The sequence below is a fragment of the Stegodyphus dumicola genome, chromosome 4, assembly GCF_044657685.1.
Source record: "Stegodyphus dumicola isolate Sdum_Otavi_A_Nest chromosome 4, ASM4465768v1".
In the NCBI taxonomy this organism is placed as follows: domain Eukaryota; kingdom Metazoa; phylum Arthropoda; class Arachnida; order Araneae; family Eresidae; genus Stegodyphus; species Stegodyphus dumicola.
Window position 1 is genome coordinate 57,196,032 of NC_140771.1, and position 12,481 is coordinate 57,208,512.

At 31.0% G+C, this 12,481-nt stretch overlaps 1 protein-coding gene across 4 annotated transcripts in view; it reads left to right on the top strand.

Annotated features, from left to right (window-relative positions):
- The window catches only part of LOC118194866 (DAZ-associated protein 1-like), an 84,118-nt gene that overhangs the window by 24,066 nt on the left and 47,571 nt on the right, over positions 1 to 12,481 (top strand). For all 4 annotated transcript variants that reach the window (XM_085814936.1, XM_035366079.2, XM_085814935.1 and 1 more), the window contains exon 6: positions 4,833 to 4,881. In XM_085814936.1, coding sequence (XP_085671062.1) covers positions 4,833 to 4,881 — 49 coding nt within the window. The remainder of the gene's footprint in view (positions 1 to 4,832; positions 4,882 to 12,481) is intronic.

A 12,481-nucleotide genomic window follows, 5' to 3' on the forward strand; every position in this document is an offset into this window, starting at 1 on the left:
TATCTGCTTGAAGACAAAGACCTTATATATTGATAATGTAATGACTGCCTGGTGTGTGTGCAAAAAATAAAGGCTTGAAAGGAAGCAGATGATAGTTTGATAACTTTAAAAAGAGAAGTAGCACTTATAGTGTTGTGAAGTATATAGGGGCTGCAAGTTCAAATGCTAAGGCTGCCAAATCATTTGCTCCCAAGTTTGGGAAGTTAATTGTTTCTGAGTGTTGGTTTCTAGAAGCTGATATTTTCCAAGTACTTGCCTTAGCAAGTTTTTAAATGTAATCAGACAGGAATTACCCCCTCAAAAAAGATGCGAGAGATGACTTGCGTTGTAGTAGAAGGGAGTGAAATTTTTGGTTACAAGCCCACAAAAGATTAACTCACCTTTTTTCTGTATGCTAAAAAAAGTGCGGTTTTAAAGTCAAGTTTCTGCTCTTGTATCGTTCCAAGTATCTATGAGTCTTTACGAAATTCAAATTGCAGAACAGACTGTTAAGTGTATTTTGGAAGTCTGATAGCAACGCTTTGGCCAAAGTGGGTCACGATGATCTTTTCTACAGTAAAAAAAAAAAACTTTTTGGAAAGGAACTTGCCATTTGTGAATAATACTTCTGCTCATCCTTCAGGTTGAAGGAATTAAGGAAGTGGAAGTTCATTAAGGTTAAATATCGCCCACCAGCGGCCGAGTGGTAAAGTCACTGAACACTGTAGTTCGATCCGAGGTTCGAATCCCACGAACGGGCTGGCTGCATGGGCGTTTTCGTGGTTTTCCCCATGTGTAACCTGTATACGAGCCAGTTTCCCTTAGAAAGTCCTCCACGAAGACATCCCTCCTCTTAGGCAGATAGCCCTCGAGGCTTTGCCATAATCACACACACACTACTAAGGTTAAATATCTTTTTGTCCATGCTATTCCACTTCTCTAGCCCATAAGTCAGCAGTGCATTTTGTACTTTAAAAAGCTTTATATGAAGGCATTATTTAGAGGTGCATCAAGAGGATCAAAGGAACTAACCTTCTCCTCCAAGAGTTTTGCAAGTATCATTTTCATATTGTGACAGCCTCGAGATCAAGAAAACTTGTAGTTACCAAAATAACCCCCAGTTCTACCTGGAAACAGCCGTATCCTGATTGTGTTTTTGGATACTTTAAAATGGGTTACCTCATGAAACAGAGCCACCAGTTTATTAAATTGTGTCCTTTGAAAATATCATGGAATTAGAAATCAATGGGAGCAATACTCAAGAACTGGTGTAGGAACATAGCCAGAAGTTGACCACCAACAACCTGGTGATTGTACATTGTGAGCAAGAGGTTATGGAAGAGATCTCATTTGAAGAAGAGGAAAAGATGGAGAAATCCTTCACTTCAAATGAGAATAGGAAAATGTGAGAAATAAGGAAAATTTGTTGGAAAGCACATCCAAATAAGGTAAGCTGTATGAGTGATGAATTTGTCCAGCAACAGTGCAGTGTTACATTTCTTCAAAAGGAGGCAAAAACAGCTGTCGTTAAATAATGGGTGACTTCAATCGGTCATCAGATAATAGTGATTCCAATAATTAACCACAGTTCTTTCAAAGGTAAATGTTTACAATCCAAAGTAATTCAGTAAATGCTTTTAATACTTCCCTTTTTATATAAAATTATAATATATATTCCGTCTATGGGAAAGTTCTGTCTGTTTCTATGACAACAATTTTCAACATGTAAGCGCATGTTTATTTGGCCCATGTTCGGTGCTCTATTTTTATCGTTTAATGTATACACTGACATAGCAGATTAACTAAAACAAAGTTGATTCATGTTAATCTTGAGTGGGGAAGCGATAGTGTACTCATGGCTACTGTTAAAGTCACTCATGGCCACTGTATTTTATACAAATTTCAACAAGGAAGAAGTGCTATAGAAGCATGTAGAAATTGATTGAAAGTGTTTGGTGAAGGTACAGTTTCTGATAGGACATGCAGAAGATGGTTCGTAAAATTTGGAACAAGTGATTTTGACCTTTCTGATAAGCCACATTCTGGGCAATATTAATCATCATTGATTGATGATAATGTTGTTAAGACCATTTTGGAGCACGATCCTTTTCTGACAGCATTTAGAGATAGCAGATAGGCTTATTCAGCTCAGCAAACCATTTCGAACCATATTCAGAATAGGATTGGTGTGGAAATATTCAAGATGGATGCCATATGAATTAAGTCAGAAGAATTTGGATGATTGAATCGTCATATGCACATCTCTGCTTGCTCGGAACAAAATCAAGTTCTTGAATCGAATGATAACTGAGGATTACCTATGAAAACATCGTAAGGAAAAGGGCATATAATGAACCCGGAAAGTCTAGCCCTACCACCTCTGAACCAGATTTGACTCTGAGTAAGAGAATGTTATGTATATAGTGGAATATTCGCAGACCAATACATTATGAGCTTTTAAAAACAAACAAAAAGCTCAATTCGGAGAAGTATGGTCAGCAACTGGATAATTTAAAGACAGCATTCCAAGAAAAGAGGCTGACATAGTTCAATAGGAAGGATATTATACTGCATCATGATAATGCCAGATCACATGCTGCTTTGGGACTTGCCAAAAAATTGCAGAACTAGGCAAGGAAATTCTGTTCATTATATGCCCCGGACTTAGTGCCCTTCTACTATCGCTTGTTTTTGTCCTTACAATAATTTTTTGAAGGGGGAAAAATTCAAAAATGAAGAAGATATTAAACAAGCACTGGTTCGAGTGTTCCTATCAGATACAACATTTTTCAAAAATGGGGTATACAAATTGCCCTCACACTGGCAAGAAGTCATTAATAATAATGGCAATTATATTATTTCATAAAATATATTGATGGTAAAAAATTTTTCTATTTTGTTTTATTTCAAAAACGGACAGAACTTTCTAGTAGACCGAATATTTTTCTGTAAAAGCCAAGACAAAATGAGTAGCTTTTCTATGTATTTAAAAATTTTGTTATTTATTTTGACCTTTTTTTTAATTTAATGATTTATGTCTTGAAGTTTGCTAAGCTCTAAAATCTGTACAACCTATGGCTTCAGATTGTATGGATTTTTGGTCTTCTTTTGTATCTGTATGACTTTTTTTTTTTTTTTTTTTTAATTTTTTTTACCCATACTTCCTTTTAATTTGACTTCAGTAATTTTGCTTGATTTAATGTTCTTGTTCAGTTTTAATTAATTTCAGATATATCAGGACAAAATATGATAAATAATAATTAGTTTGTTTTAATTAGAATATACATTTTGCTATGATAAATTTGTAACTTCTTACAGACAGCTATGTAATTTTCAAGCAATATTTTTCAGCAGTTAGCTGAAGCTTGGCCATGATTACTTTAAAGTCAAGTCATAGTAATATTAAATTGTAAGTGCAAGATATTTAAAATAAGGAGATGTTTTGTAACTTAATGAAGAACTTTTCAGTTTATCTGCATTTTGTTCTGCTTTTTAGCTGATGGATTCAGCACATTCCCATCTTTTTTTTGGGGGGGAGGGTATCTTTTGTCATACACACATATGACATTTAATCTCCCTCTTAAATATACATAGAGAGTTACTGATGTGTAAATTTTGTATTTTCTCTTACATTTACTTTTTCTGATATAATTTGTTGATTGATTACACTTGAAAATAGTTTTTGGAGTGTATCATTATGTACACTGCGCAAAAAAAGGGGGGCAGTTCTGTATCTTCTGGGCCAATTGACGAAATTCAAATTGTGTTTTTCTTGTCTTGAAAGTGCGACTTATTATTAGATTTATACATACAAAAATATCATTTTTACATAGGTATTTTGACACAAAATCTGACATTTTCTGAAATGACATGCCAGTTTTTTTTCCCCATATTTCTGTTCTACAATTTCAAATTATGCCCAAGTATTAAATTTTGTAAAAATTGCTGCAAAATTTAGAAATTAAAAAAATATATCATGACATATTTTTTCAGTGTTCACCAAGAATAATTTACTTTGTGAACTTCTTAATTTATAGTAACCTGTTTTCCTTTTCTTTTTTCATTGTGTAGACAAGTTAGAAAAAATTTCATTGTTCATACTTTCAAATAATTTTAACCAAGTGCATAATTATGTTTGGCTTTACTGTCACTAAAAAAAGATGCCAAATTTCGAAATGCTCCAATATGTAAATTCATTTATATCTTAGAAGAGTTTGACTAAAAAACTCTTAATTTTTTCCAGGTGTAGCTAGAAATACATTTACTTTAAGACGGTGTTAAAAATTTTATAGGTTATAATGCAACATTTTTTTCAAAAAATTTATAAAAATTATTTAAAAATAAATCATAAAAAATGTACGAATTATATTTGGATTAAACCTAAATTTCAAATTGGCATAATTTGAGTTGTAGAATCAAAATATGGAAAAAAATTGCCATGTCATTTGAGAAAAAGTGTGATCTTGTGTCAAAATACCTATATTAGAAAAACGCTATATATAAGTCTAATACATATCCTAAGTTGCACTTTTGAGGCATGAAGAGCGCAGTTTAAATTTCGTCAATCGACCCAGAAGAACGGGAGCTATAGAACTGTCCCCCCTTTTTTTTGCACTGTGTACATATGTAAAGCGTATGAAATTGCATTATGTTGTGCATACTTTTTTCGTCCTGCTGTGGGTTGAGTATTTACTTTTTTGAATTAGCTTGAATTTAATTCTCATCCCGCTCCCCATGTACATGTATAAGATAATGTCATTTAAATTTTGTATTTGTTTTTAATTCCTTTAATGTAGTTTATGTATATTTGAAACATTTTGTTTAAGTTCTAAATAAATTTAAAAATATTTTAGGTTGTAGAAGTGGTATTAATGTATGATCAAGAGAAAAAGAAATCTAGGGGTAAGTCCCAATTCATTGCAGATATTTTCTTTAATTCTAATATCAGCAGCTAGGATTTATCAACAAAAGGGAAATTATGTAACTATTAATTTAAAATCTTTCAATATTCTTAGTGTATTGTGTTGTTGTTAAGTTGTTGTAGTGTACTGTATTAAGTTGATTAATTATGTTATTTCAATTTAAAAATTGTAATGTAAGTAAAACGTCATTTGTAGGTATGTATGTATATAGCCATAGATCTAACAATTTATTTTGTTGTAAGGCTTAACATTTTCTTAGCTGTAAACTTAATCAAGATTGTTTGTATTTTAAATTACATTAATTAGGAAATTTTATATAGTCTGCTGTATTTCCAATGCTTACAGATATCAGTTGTTTGATTTACATATGTGTACCAAGTTGCAATAACTGGATAAAATATTGTCTATAATTCTCTGTTAAGATTTTCCAGTGCTTTTGTATTAATTAAGTGTTAGTCATCAATTTCATTGAGCATTATCATAATGAAAATAATTTTCCAGTTTGATATTGATGTAAAAATAATTATGTAAAAAACTTTGATCTCCAAATAGGGTCAAAAATATATGATGGCAATGTTCTTTGAAGACTTAATATATCATGCATTGACAAATCAGATCTCTCAGTCTTACCTTTATATTTTAGGCTGTGGAAAAAATGTCTGTCATTTTTAATAGCCCAATTTGAAACCTCATATCTCTCCGTTGATTCAATATTTATAGTCAGTGTAAGCATTATGGTGCTTAATTTGTATTTTAACTTTGCAGAATTAAAGTAAATGGCATCTACTGTGAAATCTTTACATTTTAGTATTGAAGCAGCACTTGTAAGACTGTGTTTAGTCTCTGGATTATTTTTAAAGAAGCAGTATACTTTTCCCCTATAAATTAAGAAATTGAGTTAAATTTATAAGTTTTTTAAATTTGCTTATTTTAATATTTTTATTATATTCTAAAAGGTTTAAATCATTGTATTTAATGCTGTTGAGATAATTTTGTTTTGTGATTTTATGGTTTGATAAGTAATTATTTATCTAAATTATTTCCAAAGTTTTCATATGATTGAAGCTGTTCAAGTTAGTAAACAAATTTCAATTCATGTTTATTTAATTTTTTATTATGATATATTGTTTAATTTTATTTACTATATTTTACTAATTGTATGTTTGTTATTCAAATTTTAACTTCTGAATTTTAAGTAATGCATTTTTTAAGTGCAATGAAGTTTTTAATGCATTGTAGTGATTTGTATTAAAGATTTAAAATATAATGAGCTGAATATTCAAGTCATTGCACTGTCTTACAGATTTATAAACATTTAAAAAATTTAAATGTAACTAAATTTTTTAGAAATTATGGATTTGCTTTCTAAAATTATAAGTTAAAAGTTTCTTATTATAAAAATCTAACATAAAAAGCATCCCTTGTTATCTGAATTGAATTAATAATTTTTAGTATGTGTATTTAAATTCAAATTGAACTAATGATAAAGTTCTTTTAATTAATCTCTAGATTTACACAAACAGTTTTAAATGATACAAATGAAGCGTAAAAATTTTGTGATAATTACTAATGATGAAATTTTTCTTGATAAAGTATCCATTATATAATTTCGACACTCGACGGTATATTTGAAATTTGAGACATGTTAAATGAGAGGTAAAACAGTGTTCGTACGGTCCTTAAGAGTCCTTAAAAGTTCTTAGATTTTTTGGAATTGATTTTTGGTCCTTAAAAGTCCTTAATTTTGCCCAAAATCAGCAGAAGGTCCTTAATTTTAATCATCTGAAATTTTTGTCTGTTTTTACGACTGCCATTTTGAGTGGGAATTAGCATTTTGGAGGAATATTTTTGGCGATTTACTGATGTGTATGCATTTTGAAATTCATTTTTTCTAATAAAAACTTTTCGCTTTTGGGGATGTGAATTAGTATTAAATGGTTCTAAATTTGGCGAAGAAAGAGTGCTTACAATTTTGACGATTTTAAGATCAGCTTCTATAGAAAATTTTTAATTCTGAGATCTGAGAATTTTTCAACGATTTTTTTTAAAAAAATCATATCATTGATGAACTCCATTAATATAATGGTAATATATTGAAATTATATTTAAAAAATAACATTAAAATAAAACATTTTTATTTTTCGCTGTCATATTATAAAGTTACATTTTGGCAACTTATTATACAATATTTTAAATCTGAAAAATAAAGAATGTGTAATGCTATAAAGCACAATTTACGAAACAGCTCTTAGCAAAAAGCAAAATTAGCTATGTAATTTTAAATTTTTCATAGTAAGAGTTTTTCCCAATTGTCTCAGAATATTCAAAATTCTCAGAATGTGCATCAGTTTTCTCTATAAAATTAATTTTACACTTCCTCCCCCATTTTTTCCAAAGTATTTCTGGCTTTTTGCTGTTACAGAAATGGTAGGGGTAATTTTTCTTTAGGATTTTAGACATTGCAGCTTGGAAAGTTTAGGATTTGAAGGCAAGATTTATAGACCCACAATTCTAGAAGATTCGAGAAATATATGACAAAATGAAAAATGTCTCCATGGTATCAACATATAATGGATGTATTTTACAGAAAGTTTGTGATGAATTTCTTACATTTTGGAGAACGTCTGGAAGAACAATGAAAACATAATGTTTAAATGTTTTACTTCTGATACTAGAATCTTGTTTATCTTCTCTTTATTTTCTGTACTTTTCACTAGACACCAAGCATGGAAAATATCAAAAATGCTTCTAATCTTATCACATGGACAGGCATTATAGATAGGAATTTAAAGGATTGAAAACTTACAATTTAAAAGATTCATCTAATATGCTTTAATGCAGGGGTCTCCAAACTACGGCCCGAGGGCCACATCCGGCCCGCGGACAGATTTTGTCCGGCCCGCGGAGAGCTAGCATACTTGAAAACTCCTTTTAGAGAACATATTTTTTATAGCAAATTAAATTTAGTTTACTGAAGTATTCTAATTTTATGTTGAATAATTATTAATATGACATCTACATTGATATGGTCATGGGCTAACTACTCATAACATTGTTGTAGGCTTATTGTTATTGTTTTTGTGATAAGTTGGATAAAGAAACACAGAATTGTAATGAGTGAAAACATGTATAATATGCAGAAAATTTAACTTCAGTATATAATAACTAACAAATTATTGAAATGAATCCAACTAACATTTTATACATTTTAAATAAAAACATAACTTATAACAAGCATAATGACATATGAAATACTAATGAGATTTATGTAATTGAGCCTTTCCACTGACAATAGTTTGTAGTTGTGGACTCATTTTACTTGTACCAATTATTAAATGAGATTTAAGATGCTCATCAGTTAATTTAGATCTGTAAACATTTTTTGTGTACTTCATTTTGGAGAAGGTCTTCTCACACAATTAAGTAGTACCAAAAACAGAAAACAGCCCACGAGCAAATTTATGCAAATTATCAAATTGTGTCAGTGGAAGACTTATAAAATTCCAACAAAGATGAGTTTTGATATTTGTTCCTAATTATATCACTGCACTGTAGATCAATCATTTATTTCCATTTGAAGTTCCGGGGCTAGGGTTTCAATGTCAGTATCAAAAGGATTCTGAAAAATCTTAATTTGATTCGCAATGGCATCAAAGTCCGAGAAACGAGTATCAAAATTTATTTTCAAAGCACTCAAAGTTTCGATTGCAAAATCGATAGGAAACTCAGTCTCAGTGGTGTGGCTGAATATTTCACATGTTTTAAAAATGTGAAAAACATTTACTTTGTAGTTGTGATTGAAACAGTATCAATTTCTTCCGGAATGATTTGATATTAGTGTATAAATCAGGAAGATGCTGTTTTCTCCTTGCAATCTCAAATTCTGTTCGTTCACATGTTTTGTCAAATCAACATAGAATGCTAACTTCCACAGCCATGCGTTGTTTTGTAATTCAGTAAGAGGGTGATGCTTTTCATTCAAAAAAAATTTCGATCACTGTTCGAAGTTCAAAAAAGCACTGAAGGACTTTTCCCACAACTAAGCCAACGTACGGCAGTATGATAAGGTAAGTCATTTTCTCCAATCTCTTCAATAAATTGTCGGAATTGTCGGTGATTCAGCCCAAAAGATCTGATAAAATTAACAGTTGATATGACTGGTTTCAGAACTTCAGACATATCCAAACATTTTCCACACAAAGACTGTTGATAAATGATACAATGTAAGACTAATGGTTTTGAACCACCGTCATTTTCTACAGCCTTTGACACAAGAGCGACCACTCCTTTATCTTTCCCACTCAGGTTTTTGCCTCCATCAGTTGTAATACATTTCAAGTTTTTCCATCGAAGGTTCTTTTGATTAATGGCCATTTCAACTCCTTTAAAAATATCTGTACCAGTAGTTGTGCCATGAATACTATACATATCAAGAAGTTCTTCATGCACTTCATAGCTTTTATCTACTCCTCGAATATAAATCAACATCTGAGCAGTATCTGACACATCCGTTGACTCATCCAAGGCCAAAGAAAACCACTCAACATGTCCATTTTTGTCGAACAGTTGAGAAGATATATTTTCAGCGATGTTTTCTACCCTTCGAGCCACAGTGTTTGCTGACATACTGACAGTTTTTAATAAATTTACCTTTTCAGGGCATATTTCTTCGGCTACTGCAATTATGCATTCTTTGATCATTTCTCCATCGGTGAATGGTTTTGCAATTTCAAGAGCCACACGAAAGCTATCACGAGTTGCAGCCTCTTGTTCAGTTTTGAGTTTTGTAAATGAAGATTGCTGCGATTTCTATCCGTGCTTCATAGCTTCGAATTTTTCTGTCCGCAAACTTCCTGTATATTTTGAGTAATTTTGAAAATGTTTTGTTTCATAATGACGTTTAATGTTATATTCTTTGAGAACGGCTATGCTTTCATTGCAAATCAAACATAGCGCCTTGTTACTGGACTCAATTACGAAATACTGAATGTTCCACTGATCTTTGAATTTTCTGCATTCACTATCAATTTTTCGCTTCTTTTCCATACTACTAAATCATGCACAAAAGCAACAATTCAAATCAAAATACTGTTACAAAGATGTCTTAAACACGCACAAACACGTTTTAAGGAGGTACGCACTATTTTATTTCACAACAGTGTCATAGGAGACTTCTATACGTGCTATTAGCGCCATCTGTTAGCGATAGAAGGTACTACCTATTTCCGCTTGTGTCCACCAGATGTCGTGTCACGTTACTCCTCATGGCTCGTATTCTACGACTAATCTAGAAATTACAGATAATGACAGGAAAATTAATAAAACGTTGCGTACTTTTTCGGACTTTTTTTTTCATCAGTGGACTATTTCACTTTTTACCACCGGCAACAATGATAATATGGTTTTGGCCCTCGGAACTTACTGGAGTAATCAGTATGGCCCTAAGGCTGGAAAGTTTGGAGACCCCTGCTTTAATGCATCATACACGTAGCTGGAAATAGGCATTTTCCCACCTGATGCAATCTCTGTGGATCTTAAACTCTGTTGCCTAGTGCCTTTCTAAATTCTGCTTTCAAGGCCTGCTTTAAATTCTAAAAGTTTTGCCATTTCTAGATTTTGTTGTTTAGTGTGTCATTAAATTCTAAAAATTCTGCCACATCAGCTCTGTAACTGGCCTTTACCATATATATTTCAAATTTCTTCTAAATGTTCATATTACTAAAGAAATCAAATTAGCCGCTTTTTCTGTACATTCTAAATGCCTTTAGTGTTTTTTAGAATAACAGAAATCCTTAATTAAATCCAAAAATTCTAAAATGAAAAGGAAACGTGTTGAAAAAAGAAACTGAATACATAAAGAAAATTATTCTCCAAAGATATGTGCAGTTATTATTATTTAAATTACCCAATTGTTTATGAGTTCAGCCATTACTATAATTTCCAATTTCTATTTCCTCATATGATAGAGTTACTGAGCCAGATAAAATTAAATTGTATAATCTTTGACCTCTAGTCCACATTATTAGTTTTAATTTGACTGTTCTTGTTTAACTATGTCACCATTCGCTGTAATTGATTTTTTAGCATCAACATGCCTTTATGTTCTACGTTCTTTTTAAATAAGAGGCTTATTTAAACCTTCGTCTGATATTGTAGTTACTTTCAGACATAGTGGTAATATGCTTAATGTCTGTCAGGAGTTTTGGACTATTTAACTTTTACCAGATCAAGTAAACCCTCATAGCTACATTGTGGAGAGGTTGACAAGTTAGGAGATAAAGCACGCAAAGACTATCAAGAGCATTGATATGCATATTGAGACAAATCTTTAATTGTTAGAAAAGATGCTGAAAGAGAAGGAAATCGATATAAACTAGCCAAAATGTCTGGGAAGGCTTCAAATTAAAATAACGGATAAATATTTTGTTGAGTATTGTTGTTACAAAACATTTATGTTTTGTAGCTTTTAATGTGTATCCTAATATCGTTTAAGAATCAATTAGATTAATTTATTAGATTTTGATTTTTAATAAGACTTTTTTAACAAATATTGTTAAAAAATAAAATTTAATAGTGGCCATGTAAATCCATAATGATTAAGGTTATCAAACTACCTAATTTAATTATTTATAACTAACTGCTTACCCTTAAAAATTATCTGTACATATTAAAGCAAGTTATTGCCTTTCATTATTAATCACTGTGGTCACAAGATAAAATTCAAATAAAACTTATTCTTTGCATCTACTGAGACTTAAAATAATACAAAACAACTTATCACCTCTGGTGCTTTAATGGCTTACTGGAACCTTAAAGTATATTAACTGGGTTACAACCCCTGGAACTCTACATGAAGCTACGACACTAATTGCATCAAACAGAGCCTGACTAACTTTCAAATCAGCAGTTCGTGCTCTAGACAAGCAGCAGCGGTGATAGCATTCAGTCTTTTGTTATGAATCATGCTGATTATGATCTTACTTCTCATTTTAACCTATGCCGTTTGACATAAAATCTACCTGCTATTTACTAAACCTCTAGACTGACCAAGTATGTGACAAAATGAGACATTAAAAAAAAAAAAAAAAAAAAAAAAAAAAAAAATCAACATAAAGCTAACTGTTAGTAAAACGTAAATGTCACTTATCTTCTTTTAATGACCAACTATTATAAGTTTAAAATACTTAATGCTACTTGATAAATTGAATAAAGTTTATTTTATCCTCAAACTTATTAATAATTATGTTAATTAATTCATGTTTAGTAATAATGCATACTACTTAGGAATTACAAAAGTGAAATTCAGGCATAGATAGTATTTTTAATTGAATTTATTCAGTTCCCATTTGCTTATAGGTCCTTAATTTTTTCATTAATGGTCCTTAAAAGTACCTTATTTCCGTGAGCAGAAATGTGTACGAACCCTATAAAAGAAGAAACTTGTAAATAAGAAGTTTGTTGTTTAATTTGGTGTTTGTGTAACTTGGTGTTTAATTTTTTATTGAAAAGCTGAGCTATTTTTTCTGGCCAACTTCTGTGAAACATATATATATATATATATAGAAAACCAGTACTTGAAT